This window comes from Corvus cornix, chromosome 8, assembly GCF_000738735.6.
Source record: "Corvus cornix cornix isolate S_Up_H32 chromosome 8, ASM73873v5, whole genome shotgun sequence".
NCBI lineage: Eukaryota > Metazoa > Chordata > Aves > Passeriformes > Corvidae > Corvus > Corvus cornix.
Window position 1 is genome coordinate 23848397 of NC_046338.1, and position 15283 is coordinate 23863679.

The following is a 15283-nucleotide window of genomic DNA, read 5'->3' on the forward strand; positions in this document are numbered from 1 at the left end:
CAATAAAACATCATCTCTCTCCCTACTGTCTTTGCAATTTCACTTGGAAGAAAAGTAGAGACAGGAATGCCAAGAATGATTCACAAAAGGAAGGAAAGCTACGCAGATTCCTTCAGTACAAACCTTTCCAATGACTAAAACATCAAAGCTTTTACCCATTTATCAGCTGCTCAGCAGCAAGGCTGCTTCAAATCTCCCAGATTCAAAAAAGCAACACTCACCCTGTAGGCGGCAAACAGGGATGTGCCACATACCCAGTAATTACCCCATAATTCATGAATTAAATTATTCTGCCACTAATGCCCTGGGACAATACTAGGAAATTGAGAGCTATGTAAAATGCTGTTAAAAATAAGACAAATGAAGACTGAGAGCTCATTTACTTCTAAACATTATTTTCCTGTGACAATACTTAAAAGAAGTAGTGAAGGCAAAGGATGCAGTTTAACAATAACCTCAGGGAAACAGACCCTTGCAATCTTTTAGAAATTGACTTAGTGCTTCCTTGAGAAATTTAGTGCCAAGTAGCTCTGCAATCAAGAAACCTTCACCATCCAAAGAGAGCAAGCTGTCAGCTGTGCTTGCAACCATGTTCAGAATGGCACGTAACCAAGTGCAGCCAAAAGTAGCATAAAGGAACAAAACCAGACAAAAGCCTCTTCATGGTAACACTTTCTGGTTTTGTTCATTCCAGCATTTTCCCTCCTTATTTCTTTGTTGTTTTGCACAGCTTAGAGGCCTTTGGACTTTCAATGTGCCTGTGCTGCTCTTTCTATCAGTTATCCCCCACTTTGGTCTGTTTCCAACCCCACAGGTACTTTCACGGAGCCCTCCCTGCTGCAGGGCTCAAGCCAGCTGTGGTTAAGAGGAATTAAGTGATTACTTAGTATCTTTTAAACGGCTGAAGCAAGTAGTTGGAGATACAATTTAGATTTGCTGTAATGTGATAAGGACAAACTCAGAATTCTGTCACTGTGCCAACAGCCCTGCGAGCCCACCTTTCATTGGAACACTGAGCATAATCCCCCTGTCATCTCTGATTAACAAATTACATACGGAAAATAAAAATGTCCTTTGCCACAGGGATCATAAAACACAGCTTGGTATCCAGAGCATTACCTTGCCTGTGCTTTGTAAGATTGTAGTTCTTGTCCTCCATACTCTCTCCCTGCTGACAATATCTCTAGTTACATCCACTTCAGCATCAACAAAACTTCGCTGTTTAAGAGCAGTTATGTCATCATCCAGATCAGTTTTGATAGTGGATCTTTTCTTTGCCATGATTTTGGCTTTGATAGCAGCAATTTTTTCCACTGACATAGCTTCAGACAAGGACCTAAATGAGCAAAAATAACAGTAGAGACTGAATAATTGCACAAAAAATTCTTCTGAGAGAATTTGTGAATGAATAACTTCATCCTGCTTAAAGTTTAAGATTATGCTATAAATCACAAAATAGTTACCTTATATACAAACTGAAATATTATATGGGCTTGGCATTGCTGTTTTGGGCATGAGAATCCAATTTGTGACAAAAGACTCACAGTAATAACACAAAGACCTTCCAAAAATCCCAAGTATACGAAACAAAAGTAAAGAATCCAAATGTAAAGCATCAGGGCCAACACTTTCATTTATAACAACATCTGAATTTCAGTTGTTATTTTTAGTGGATTACAATTTTGTGTCCAGTCAACCAACCCCTGGCTGCTCTGAGGCTTTCAAAGCATTAATCTAAATCTTGTCTGAGGTGCAGTTATGAGGACATGGTCCCTTGGAAGATGTGGCACCTTCTCAGACCATGCAGGCCAGCAAACAGCTGATGGTGGTAACCTTGCCCACATCAATCTGGGTTTGAGAGAGCTCACTCGAGTCCAAGAGTGCAACACCTACGTGTGTTTGCTCTTAATTGTAAACACAGAATTGGGCTGTCAGTGAGCCCTACTGTTTTGCAGGTGAGCTGAACGAAAAAAGATAAAGACTGAATTGCACAATCCTAACTGTCCACACCAAATTCACTATTACAGGGTTGGTTTGGTTTTTTTTGAGAATATGTGAAAAAATTAATTCAAGTACTGGTTGTGAAGTATTCTCCTTTACGATTAAGTTATTGGAAAGGGAACTTCTTTGTCTTCCTACTTGGTTCACAGCAGAGTCAAGCATGGAGTTGAAATTCACTGCCTGTAAATATCTGTATTTTTTTTAAAGGGGCAGTTTTTTACATTCAGCATTAAAAAAATTGGTAACTAGACAATACAAAGTAATTCAAACAATACTTAGTAATCCCCACTGCAGCATTGCAAAGTTGTGAAACACACAAGGTAGCATCCAAATTATTAGTTTATACAAAATCACATGTACTTTTTGATTTTTTTCTTATTCTTATGCTTCCTAATCATGCCACAATCAGATTTTTTCCCCTATAGTTCCCTTTTAAGTACACCTATATAAGGGATAGGAGGAAGTCATTCAAAATATGTATTTTTTGTGTGATTAGCTGTAATTATGGATTTCATAAATGCCTCAAATCTGCACTGTCATAAGTGTTTCAAGGTCTGACTCTTCAAACATTACTGAGAGTATCCAAGGAAGAGAATTTCCACTGAGAGCTGTTGAGCAGAATAAAACTGGCTGCTTTGAAAAGCACAAGAATTGTTATCCGTGCTGTAATTAAGCATTATGCATAAGGAAAAGTAGTCCCACCTGATCTGCTCTGTTTGCACGATGCCCTCTTTATGTCCTTCCAGCCGAGCTGCCAAGCGCTCCTTGTCGAGGCGCACACACTCCTCATCCTGGAAGGAGCAGTCATGTTTAAGTTCTTGTGCATTCTCTTTTCAAAAATAAATACAGCTAGAATTAAAGCTACTCAGGAGTATTTTCTTCACATTGCAAGGACAATCTTTATTTCCAATGATTTTTGATCTGGGCACCAGCATTAAGTGCAGAGCTATTGGAAATTTCCTCTCCAGAACCACAATTCTTCAGTTCTGACTTCTAACCCCTTCCAGTTCCCATTCACACGAACAGAAGCACTGTGTACACCCAAGGACAGGCAACTCAATGAAATCCCTACAAAAACAGACAAACACTGTCATTTACCTCCACCCCCAATTTGTACTGATGACAGTAACTGTCATTACCTCTATTCTTGGTTTCTTTGCTTCTGCTAATATTTCATCTGCTGCTCTTTTAACTGCAACAAAAAGAGGATGTTAAAAATGCAAGATTGTACTAGATTTTTATAAAATAAACCTCGAAGTTATTTCTTAGTTAAATTGTACCTTGAGTGGATCGTTGAAGACCAATTTCAAGTGGAGCACTTCTGTCTATGCTTGATGAGGTTGCTGCAATCAAACAGAACATTCAGTTTAAATAGAAAATCTTTGCAATAATATTTGGGTGTAAAAGAAAGAAGGACAACAGATGAACTATAACAGTGGAAACTACACATATTAGGTAGCAAAGGTGGTAAAACACTGGGACTAGAGGAGTGGAGATATTCAGAACCTGACTGAATGTAACGTTAAATCAGGTTGCTAAGAGCCATTTGACCCTTCTTTAAAAAGGGGATTGAACCAGGTGACCTCTTCTGGTCCATTCCAACATAAATTAATCAATGATTCTTTGATCTCTTTATACCACTCATAAAAGAAAACAGTCACAGTGAGAATTAGAACCTGGAATCGAGATCTACCAGTTTGTCTAGGTTTTTTTAAAAAAGACAACCTGCTGATCCCCTTAAAATATATATAAAAAGTGATTTTACTCATCATATTACAGAAATAATCTCCTATTCCCAGATACTTAAAATTTTAAGACCACCTACGAAACAGAGCATCTTACAAAGGTGGCATTTCTATTTTTCTCAGAGAAACCTCTTTTCTCTGACTATTGTTAACAAAAAATTTAAGATGATGAAATGCTAGGCACATCTGCCAGACTGACAAAGCAGTGACTTGATATACTTTATTAAACTGAAGATTTCATCCCACACATTTCTTGCACTCAAGATCAATGTACTGCTGAAAGCTTCCCATAGTCTAGAAAAGGAAAAAACATACATGCTAACCATTCTAACACATAATTATTAACCAAAGTAGGTTAAAAGTGATAGTAATAACAATGTTCACTTCTAAACATACATGTAGGAATGCAGCTCCTGTCCAAGCAAAACAGTTAATTTCAGAACACAATTAAAAAATGCAAGAAATAATAACTTTGAGAAGTTTCAGCTCATTCAGTTAAGATGCAAACTGCCTGCTGTTACCCAGTCTCCCCTCCTACCCCTCACTTGTGCCATGAATATGAAGCAGTAAAGAGCACTGTGTGTCCAAGTCAGAAGAGCGTATCACTCACATGTCTCCCCATTTAGGTATGCAAGCAAGTCTTTCCTATCAGGTCTTCTTACCACAGGAATGTTTTCAGTCTGAAAAGACAGCAGATGTGACATTAAACTGTTCTTCCCTCACAGAGACTCTTGCTGAAGATTTTTCACTTTTACTGAAAACTACTCATTCACACAAAGACACGACCACGTGTTCTGCCACCCAAGAAAGCTTCACAGATCAGGCTTCAAGTGCAACCACATCCTAGAGGATGTTCAGCCACACAAAATTAAACACACAGCCTGCTATGAAACTGAAAGAGAAGGCAGCCTTTTTCCTCCTTCCCTTCAAACTTGCAAATAAGAACTAACTTTTATCTCACATACACACAGACTTCTCTGCCAGGAGTCTGTGTTGATGCATAGAAATCAAGTATATCAACCATGTTGTTCCAACACAGCACTGCTGTGTCAGGTACCCATGTAGCACAAGGAAATATGAAGAGTGGTCTCATAGAAAGCAGTCAAATGGAAATCAAAAGGACTTAAAAAAAATTCCTAACACTAACTTTAAATTATTTTTTTCTTTATTTGTAGGGCTTAACCAGTAATTATTTGAATTGGATTGCTTACTTCCAAGTCCACTCCAAAGCTGTTCTGCTTTTCTCCATTCTGTAGCTCCCTGCCATCTCAGACACTAAAGGATCATCTAGATTGGGATCACTCTCACACAACAGATGGACAAAAGTACTCCTGAGTGTCATGGTGGAAACAACTATGTCCATAGAATATCAAGATAAATGCTGCCATTACTGTTAATAATTGGTTGACAAACTCCTTCTGTAAACATAATTGGGTGGTTTGAAGGGATAATCTGTCAGGAAGTGAATTGTCAAGAAAAATACTCCACCCTGACAGGGACTGTCATGTGATCGTTCTGTAAAGGTGATTGTTTTTAAACACTCACACACTTTGCTGCATATCACCCTCCCTTTCCCCAGCCAAAGCCATACACACAAGTGCTATCACCATTCCCTGAATATAACTACACACATATTCATTATCACAAGACAAAAATCACATTTTGTGTAGTCTACTTACCGCAGCACGACGGACATACACAGGATGGGAAAGGTGCACATTATTGAGCAGGAACAAGATAGAATCCAAAGTGTAGTATTCCCTGGGCTGGCCCTCTTTCCCTGTCCTGTAACACAGAAAAAGATTGGAACATTTAAAATCTTTTAGAAAAGGTCTCTTTTCTTTCTAGATGACAGTTTAAAAAGCAAGCAGTTATTATCAGGCTACTGCCAAACTAGTGAGCTCTCAATTGTGCTAAAAAATACAGGTGAGGGAAATGAGTTCTTGCAGCCTCTTCACTGAATGAATTGTAAGAAAAAACCTGTCCAAAATATTCCAAAGTAAGAGTTGGATGTGTTGTAAAGTAAACACGCAAGACCTGGGAAACCGTAAGTACACATTCCCCGGCACTGACCCTATTTATTCTGATTATCAAAGGAACTGTCTATCTTATGTGAGACTGCCAGAGAAACAGAACTGAGCTGCAAATGAAATAAAATATTATGTCACCTTCAAGTACAACAGGCCAGAATTTTCAGCACTAGAGAAAGCACAGTGAGACTTGGGATATATAAATTACACAAAGTCTAGGGAGCAAAGGGTTCAAAATGGTGCCAAAAGATCAAAATAAGGAGTTACTAGAAACTGATTGCACACAAAACCAGCAAAACCCTGAAGGATACAAAATCACAGTGAGCTCCCATACTGAAGTCAGACCACATCAGAGCAACACAACAATACCAAGTTCAATCTCAGCTTTCAAACAGCTTGTTTCAAAGATACAGCTTTTAAGTCTAAAAAGGAACTTGTTCTGTGCAACTATTCACAATTAAAAAAAAAAAAACCACCACACCAAACAAGGCCAAATAAACCCCTGGTTTCATGTACATCGAGCATAACTCCCCCCTCTCACATGTTCACCCATTTTGCTGTTACTACAGGAAGCAATGCCTGTCCAAAACAAAACCTACTCCCTAAGCACTCCAACTGCTCTGAGAAACAGACCTGGCAGTCAGGAAAGCAGCAAGAGCAGCAATTCCACTGCCCACTCACACTTGGGACCTGTCAAACCCCAACTCCAGGCAGGACAGGGCTCCTCCACATTGCCCAGTCCCTCTCCCCAACCAGCTGGCTCACCTTAAAGCCTGAGGAAGAGAAGCCACCACAAAACCAGCCCAAAGCTATAAATTTAAGACTGGTAGAGAAGTTTCAGCAAACAAGAGATTTCAGGAAGAAACCCTTTCATTAAAAGAGTTTTCCTTCTAAGTATAGTGGCTTTACTCATGGCTGATCATGAGCACCAAAACACACACCACAGAAGTGCCAACGTCACTGGGGGAAGGGAGAGGAAATAAAAAGTACTCAGCCACAATTTTATGGAGCCTGAAAGAGCCACACAAAAAAATCTACTAAACCAACAGAAGTGTAAGTCTGTTTTCTCCGTACTGTGGATTTAATGCCACCTACTGCATTGCTTGTTGTTACTTTTCTGAAATTAGCTAAGAGTGCCCAATAACCTATTCAGAACTCATTATTAGCAGTAAAGTTCAAATCCTTACCTTCACAATGATGCCTGAGAAAACCAATATATGAATGACATGCAGAGAAAACAGATTCAGGATACCAGAATTGTGGAATGAAGGCTCTCTCTACTACTGCCCCTTCCTTCTGAAAACTTGGGTCTGCATGGGGTGGAGGGTGCCTGTATTTTTGTTGCTGCAGAGGAAAGGGAGTAGATACAGGATCTTTCTTTCAACTGCTAAGAAGCCAAAACTTGGCTTCACAACGACAGGCAGCCACCAAAACTGGATTCCTCAGCAAGGAACTGTCTGAGTTAGCAGCAAAACAGTAAGGATCTTTGATAAGGTGGTATCTAAACATACAGGGAGCACTGGCAGAAACAAAAGCTTCCTCCACACAGGCTTGGCTCTGAAGTAAAGCCGTGATGTCACATGATACAGCTGTCACTTCATTTTAAAACAAACACTTTAGACTCTCTTAGTTCAGAATAACTCATTATTTCTTTGAAGTGTGCCATATGCACCAAGCATAATAGAAAAGTCCAGCTGGTCATCTATTCAAGTTTTAACAATATTTAGCAATAAATGACAAAATATAAAAACAAACAAATACCGAACCACTATCTATTAATTGAAAAAATACAGTATTACAAAGCCACAGGCATTGCCAAAGCTCAGCAGGGCACAGCTGGTACTTCACCACTTCAACCACACACACAAGAATTCCCTGTGCTCATTATGGCTCTAAGAGGATGTTTTATTAGGGGGACAAGATATTGCACATTAATGGGAAATCATCAGATGGACAAGCAGTTGCACACAAGGAGAAAATCTAAGCCTAAAGTGACCTTTCAACATCAGTGTGTGCTCATGCTAAATAAACAGAGAACCAAAACCAGGCAGATCTGAGGGTAGCTTGCCTCATTCAATTTACAAACATCTGAAGTAGAAAGAGAAGTTAATTCTCTTATTTCCCATATTCAGTTATGGCATCAATTACTTAAGAAAAAAAGTAAATCTTAGGAGGCAGACCTCAACAAACCCAGTAACAAACACTAAAGCAAAAATATAAGGAAGAGTTGCATCGCTTACAAAATAAATTCGAGCTTAAAAATGGAGAAAATGTTTCTATAAAAGGAGAGAGCAAGTTTCACCTGCTTGTTTTTAACACCAAACTTACTTCCTTCTCATCCAGTCACCTTCCACCTGTGGGCACCAGGAATTTATTCATTTTTAACTGCTTTATTTCCCCTTTCCTGTTTCAAAGCCTGAAGTTTTACAGACATACTAAGGGCCTGTGTCTCATCCACACAACCAAGCAGAAATCTTTAAAAACACAAGACAAAGCACACGGAGTATCACACAGCTGACAATACCCAGGGGCGGCTGCTCACTGTTTAAAAACTCAGCTGCACATCCAAACCCCTCAGCTGGGCAAATAAAGGAGTACATTTCTCTGGTAGGTTGATTCCTTCCTTCAGTTTTGAAACAGATTCAATAATCACTCTTCAGGGCCCATAGGTCAAAACACACAACCCACTTCATCTCAGACCACCTAGCCTTCTTCATGTGCCACCAGTAGTATTTCTATAATTATTATCTGGAAACTAAACCAGATGGAAGTTGCTTTTCCCCCTCACTTTTTTTTTTCCTCCAGGTTACCTTTAACCTGGCTTGGTTCCTCAGACCAATTCCCTGTTTGGCTGACACTTGTGCTAGCAGAGAGAGGAGGCAATGCAGGGCAGCACTGCTGACTTCTGCCAGCTGAGCTGCTCGAGGAGCCAGAGCTAAATGTCTCGTGGGACTACTTCTAATTCGAGCAGGGACAAATGCCACTGTGGCATTACTCTCTCCAAGCTGCAGATGCAATTACAGCAACTGTGCTGTGGACACCTAAAACAGAACTCCAGGTTTGCTCTGTGAAAGACTAAGCCACCAACACCTGCTCAGTGCAAGCATAATTTGTATCCTGTCGAGTGACCTGAATATAAAAAGCTTTGAATCTTGAAAGTTTTTGAAAATGTCCCTCCTGAGTGTGGCAATTACCTAAATTAGCATCTCCTCAAGTGTGGTGTTCAAGTTACTGAGCATGGCTTGCAGAACTGGTCTCATTTTTACAGTGTCTTCAATTTAAAGCTGAGACATGCAAAATGCCACAGTGGTTTACAAGAAATGCTGTGAACTGAGAGCAGTCTGATCCCATCAAAAGTTCAGAAGCCGCTGGTCTAAACCAAGATTTACTAATTCACCTCAAACGAACCAAAAGAACAACACCCCTCAAATTCTACCACACATCTACCGCAGGAGGTGAGCACTCACAGCTCTGACAAGGTGCTGCTGTGCTCAGAGAATCCTCCGGTCACCCACACATCCTTCTTGACCAGGAAGATAAAGCTGTACATAGCAAAATTTGCTCTCCAGCTGCTTTTAGGCTTTTGGTAACAATTTCTGGGTCTAATTCCAGCTCTTCTGAGCAATAGAGCAGGGCTGCATATCAGTTTCTCGTTCCCTGCAGAAGGGCAATGAAACTTGTCTGTCTACTTAACCACTACTTGTTACCACTTGGGAAAAGTGACCTGTAGCAAGGACACCACCACAACTGTCTACACATTGCCCAGCAAAAATACAGCCAAGGCTTTTAACTGCTTATCCAAATATTTTTCTTCCTCTTCAGTCTACCTACCAGTATCCCCCACTCAGCCAGGAAGCACAAATAACTCCTAAATTAGTTTCTGAAAGCTTGAAACAGGTAATGAAAAAGCATGTTTCTAGTTATAAATAGAGTGCAAAGTAAAATCAGCTCCAAAAAGTCCACCTACAAGTTAAAATAAACAAATAGGTTTATTTCCTTTCTCTCTTCCAGACTAAGGATAGTAATAGTCATATCATAATTATGAGAACAAAACAAAAAAATAATTCCTTGTCAGACTTAACTACAAGTTCGAGGTTTTTTGAGAAATCTACAGGTTCTTCTGCTTTCCCACGAAGCTTCACAGGATAATATGCCCTCTTTGATCAGTACCTGAGCTTTAACAAGAAGCATTTTTTTTCTCTTGGGTTTGAAAGAGATTCATTGGAACCCTTCTAGTTAGGACATAAAAAAGCAAGCAGCTGCTAAATTCTGAGGAAAGGCAAACGAAAAACTCCCTTGCAATGCAAGCAATCCATACTATACTAGGAAATTCAACAGGTACAAACCCTCATTTTCTAGAAGTTTTCTAAAAGCAAGCATTTTATCTAATACAATCATTTAAGCCACATAAACACTCTCTCTACTTGTTCATTACGATAAGACCAACCGGGAAGCAGCCTGCATTAGGTCCTGCCCAGGAAGAGGCCTCAGGTGGGGGCAGAGCACCTGCACAGCTCACCAGAGGGAGCGTCGGTCTGGACCTCGCTGGCTTTATCCTGGTGCATCAAAGCTCCAGGAGAAGAGAAGCAGCCCCGACAACCCAAGGCAGTAGAATCAGACTATGCTGAGTGGGAACGGACCCGTCAGGATACCCAAGTGCCACTCTTGGCCCCGCGCAGGATACCCCAAGATACACCATGTGCCTGAGAAAGCTGTCCAAACAACAAGATAAAGCCTCTTTTTCACCAAGCACCCAGAAAAACTTGGGAGAAGCTGCCTCCTGCCATCTCATCGCATGAGTCTGCAGGACGCGGCTCCGCCGGGCGGCACGGACAGCAGCGCCGAGAGCCGAGGAACGGCCCGGCCCCGGCCCCGCGGCTCTCCTGGCCCAGGGCAGGAGCTGGGAACGTTCCCGAAGGGAGCGGCGAGCGCTCCCTGCCCGGCCGGGCTGCCGGGGGACAAGGATCGCCCACGGGACACGCGGGCAGGGCACCGCGGCCCCGGGGCCCTGCGGGAGGCGGCAGCAGCCCGCCCGTCCCCGTCCGCCTCGCTCCCTGCAGGGCGCGGGGGGCCGAGGACGGCGGGATCCCCGACCCCGCTACCCGGGCGCAACTTCGGGGCAACTTCTCCCCCCGCCCGCCCCTTTCCCCGGCCGCGTCGCTCACCCCCAGATGACATAGTTGGTCTTGACGTTCTTGGGCCAGGAGAACTCTCCGAAGATCACCTCGTCGCCCTTGACCACGATCTCCTTCTTCTGCGTGTTATACTGCCGCAGCACGCTCAGCACGTCCGCCATCTTCGCCCGGCCGCCGCCGCTCCGGCCGCCGCCGCCCGCCGCAGGACCCCGCCGGCACGCCCCGGGCTGCCCGCCGCGAATGCCTGAGCCAACGCCGCCGCGCCGCCTACAGGGGGCGACGCCGGACGCGTTGCCATGGGAGCGACGTGCCCGCCCCCGGGAGGGGGGCGGTACTGGCGGGGCGATGAGGCCACGCCCCCTCCGCCCTCAGGGCGCTCGCGGCCCCTTCGCCTTCACGGCGGCCCGGGCGGGGCCGGGTGTACGGGCGTAACCTTCACCATCGTGGGCACACAGAGCTTTCCTGGGTTTTGTGTAAAAATAGAGCCTTTGCACACAATTACTGCCCAAGTTTACCGGCGCTGCTTCTCTTCTCTGGAGCTTTGATGCTTCCGGGTGTCCGCCGAGTCACGGCGCGGGGCTGCGCCGCGCTCCCAGGGCGCGCCGGGATGGTTTGGGTGGTGGTAACGAGGAGTGTTGCTGGTGCTGAAGAGGTTTTAGAGAGTGCTTGAAGGGGGTTAGTGGTGCTAGCAGGGTTTTACGGGTGCTGGGATGGATTTGGGGGTGGCAAAACACAACTAAAAAGGGTTTTGGGGGTGCTGAGGAGGTTTGAAGGGATTGGGGATGCTAGGATGATATGTGGTACACTAGGAGGAGTTTTAGTGGGGCTAAAGAGGTTTTACAGGGTGCACAAAGGGATCTGGGGGTGCTAATAGAGCTTTAGGGGGTGCTAGGAGGAGTCTGAGAGAGCTAAAATGGATTTTGGGGGTGCTGAGGAGGTTTGAGGCGGGTTGGGAGTGCTGGGATGGTTTATGGTATACTAGAAGGGGTTTTAGTGACACTAAGGTTTTAGAGGGCGCTGGGAGGGATTTGGGGGTGTTAATGGGGTTTTATGCCATTACCCCCAACCATGTGCCCAGCAGCACATGGTTGGTACTGGGGAACACCTCAAGAAAACAGCGTAAAAGGACCAGAGGGAAGAGCAGGAAGCTGTGTCAGAGAGGTTTAGGCTGGATATTAGAAAACAGTTCTTCACCCAGAGGGTGGTCAGGCTCCCCCAGTGCAGTGGTCATGGTCCCAAGCCTGCCAGAGTTCCAGAAGCTTTTGGGCAACGTTTTCAGACACATGGTGGGATTATTGGGGTGTCCTGTGCAGGGACAGGAGTTGGGCTCGATGATCCTTGTGGGTCCCATCCAACCTAGGATATTCCGTGACTCTGTGATTCTCTCAGAAGCTGTGCGTGCATCTCACTCTTTAGGCTGGAGAGAAAATCTCCTGGATCCTGGATATAAAGCTGGGGGGGGGGAAAGATAGAAAAGTATCTGCTTCATAAATCACAAAAGTGCTCCTTAATTCTGATACAAGTAAGCCATCAAAAGACCATAGCAGAAAAAGGTCATTAGGAAAATGTTGCCTGTAAATCTGAAGAAGAACAAACAGTAACGCCATGGAGCACATCCTACATTACCCTGCAGAATTTGGGATCTTGGAGCTCAGTTTGCTCTGTTTGCTCACCTGAGCAACTGCACAGTTGCAGCTGGCATGTGATCTCTCTGTGCTCTCTTCATGTTCCAGGTTAATTTCTTCTGCTCAAACACACAAAAACTGGGAGCATACAGTTCCCAGCAGAACCAAACAGACTGGTACCCCCTGGGGAATAATGACTACAGGATTTGAGGCCTGGAAGCAAGCTCTCAGTGACTTATTCTAACCTTGGATACTCAGAATTTTCTTAACACTCTCCAACACTGGCAGAAAACATTATTCCATCCTAAATCTGCAAAAGGCAGAATTGGGTCATTTTTCCTCCTGTAAGTAACATGTGCTGAGACTGACAAAACAGACTATAACCCCAGCAGCCTATAGAATTCCCTGTTTCAAGATGTTAGTGATATCCCCATGTCTGTCAGAACAACTCAGCATGCAGAGCACCACGAGTGTATTTATAACATTTCACATACGCTGTTGAAATAGTCTAACACACAAATGTGCGCTACAACACCCAGAAACATGGTGAATTATAGCAAATATTTATTTGTCAATGGGTGTAGAGTAATATTTATGTATTTAGAAGACAAAGCCATAATAAACAGTATAATTTCCTGAATTGGATTTGGAATATTACTGGAGCTACAGCTCATGAAAATTGGAATGGGACTTAAAATGCTTCCAGTGGGCCAAGTCCCATTTCCATACCTCATCCAAAAGCCCCACTGTACCCGCTAAACCAGTGCTACCTCTTCAGAAACACATCCTGTACATCTGCTGCACTACAAATAATACTTTTTTTCAGTGAGACACACAGCCACTGCGTTCCAATGATACCACAAAGCCCCTCATTTCAGTTCTGCTCCATTCTGGGAGCAGGGAATGGTGTGGTGCACAGTCAGCTGCACACACGGCTGCAAAGAGATTTATTTGCAAGTTTCCAGAAAGCGTTGTAGTTCTGGTTTCCTTTTTCATTTAAGGCTGCCTTCACTGGGGAGAACACTGAAAAAGAAAGCTGAGCGAGAAGGAGTGCATTCATTGGCAGTAGTTCAGCAGGGACAAGCAGGATCCCTGCGGGAGCTGGGTGTGCTGCTGCGGAAGGAGGGAACAAAGCAGGGAGAGAGGCGGTCACGCCCTGCTGAAATCAATGCAGGTATGAAACAAAGGATGGAGCGGCACAGAGGTGCTGTGGTCATGTTCTGGCAGGAACAATGCAGGTAAAGGGAACTAAGCCAAGGGAATGACCCAAACCATGACCCAACTTTGTGTCAATAACCCCCATATGTGCTCGTGACTAAAATCAAACTCCACCTAAATGGGAAACTATGTCAGCCACAACTTCACCTTCTCCCCTCCCTCACTGAAAACAATATAAATACGGCTGTAGTGGGGAGGGAGGTCAGAGGAGACTCTATCTCTGTATCCTGGCACTGTCAGAGGGCTGTACCTATCTGCTCCCCACAGGGGCCGCTACTGGGTAAGACTCCATCCCTCGGCTATACCGGGTGCTTGCTTGGGAAATTCGGAAAGCCAGCCTGTGCTGTGTTTGTACTCTTAGTGCTACATTGGCATCTCCCAGCTGAACGTGCTTGTGGCTGGCTGTGTTGTTCATATTTCATGTGTTCACACATACTTCTGCACACAGGCTACCCACCACCAGCACAGAACTACAGAGTGGTCTGGGCTGGAAGGAATTCCAAAGGTCATCTCGTTCCAGTGCCACACCGGCTCTGCATATCTGCTGCCGAACTGGCCACGGCTCAGAAGCTAACCCCAGCTGTCCCAGCCCCTCTGGTATCCAAGGAGCAGCTGGAATGCCACGGGGTGATTTTCTGCTAAATGTAATACAACAGATATACTGATTTTACTCTTAACATGACACTTTCATTGCAAGTTTTAACTGTGAGTTTACAAAACAGTTCCCACAGTTTGCTTTGGGGATCACAGTGACATTATTAACCAGCATTTATGTCAATGAATCAGGATTTGATATGCAACTATTTTCATGTGGCATTAGATACCTAAGAGTTTATCAGTTTTATCACAGGAGATTCTGCTAGATAATCACCTGAAATGAGAAAGCAAGTTACCATTTAATAAAGTGAAAGGATATCACATAGGTACAATGTTTCAATTGCATTTTCTCACTGCTTTAACAGGTTACACTGACGAAGGTATGTGGGGGTGAAATAACAGAACATTGTTGAACAGCTCTTACTGGGCAGACTGAGGAGATAAAAAAACCCAACACCTCCACATAAAGTAAAACCTCCACTATTTTTTTTTTTTTCCCCAGGAGCCACTAAAAACATTCCACACATTACAGGATTAGCCAACTCTGCTAACACAAATTCCCAGGTACCAGGAGGAATTCTTCATCCCCCACACGTTATTTCCTCCGTTCCAACGCTTCTGTTTCACGGGTCAGTTTCTGACTGAAGAACTGCAAGGCAGGAAAGAAGCGTGAGGAAGAGCAGGCAACTGAAACGCGGACGGAGAAGAGTTAGAGTAAGTTTTACACTCGACAAAGCAGAGGCACCGCCGAAACCCTCGCACCTGGGAGTCGGCCGGGCAGGAGGCCACACTCCGGTCTCCCCGATTCTCCCCGCAGCAGCAGCGGCTCCGGGGCCCGGGACACCCAGCCCCTCCCCGCGCCTCTCCGACCCCGTCCCCGGAGCCGGCCCGGCCCTCAGGGCGCGCAGGCAGCGCGGCGGGCAGTCCCGGGA

General features: G+C 44.1%; 1 protein-coding gene and 1 long non-coding RNA gene across 2 annotated transcripts in view; both read right to left on the minus strand.

Moving 5' to 3' along the window:
* CDC73 (cell division cycle 73) overlaps positions 1-11108 on the minus strand; it is a 101757-nt gene extending 90649 nt beyond the window's left edge. Inside the window, exons 1-7 of the mRNA XM_039555878.1 lie at positions 10942-11108; positions 5426-5531; positions 4357-4426; positions 3282-3344; positions 3141-3193; positions 2704-2792; positions 1120-1336 (exon numbers count right to left, since the gene is read on the minus strand). Coding sequence (XP_039411812.1) covers positions 1120-1336; positions 2704-2792; positions 3141-3193; positions 3282-3344; positions 4357-4426; positions 5426-5531; positions 10942-11072 — 729 coding nt within the window. The 5' untranslated portion in view covers positions 11073-11108. The remainder of the gene's footprint in view (positions 1-1119; positions 1337-2703; positions 2793-3140; positions 3194-3281; positions 3345-4356; positions 4427-5425; positions 5532-10941) is intronic.
* Positions 11109-13083: 1975 nt separating this feature from the next.
* On the minus strand, positions 13084-15252 carry LOC120410365. Its single transcript, XR_005602448.1, has 2 exons — positions 15114-15252; positions 13084-15000 (listed from the first exon to the last, which is right to left on the minus strand). It is a non-coding gene; the product is annotated as an uncharacterized LOC120410365 (long non-coding RNA).
* Between the last annotated feature and the right edge of the window lie 31 nt (positions 15253-15283).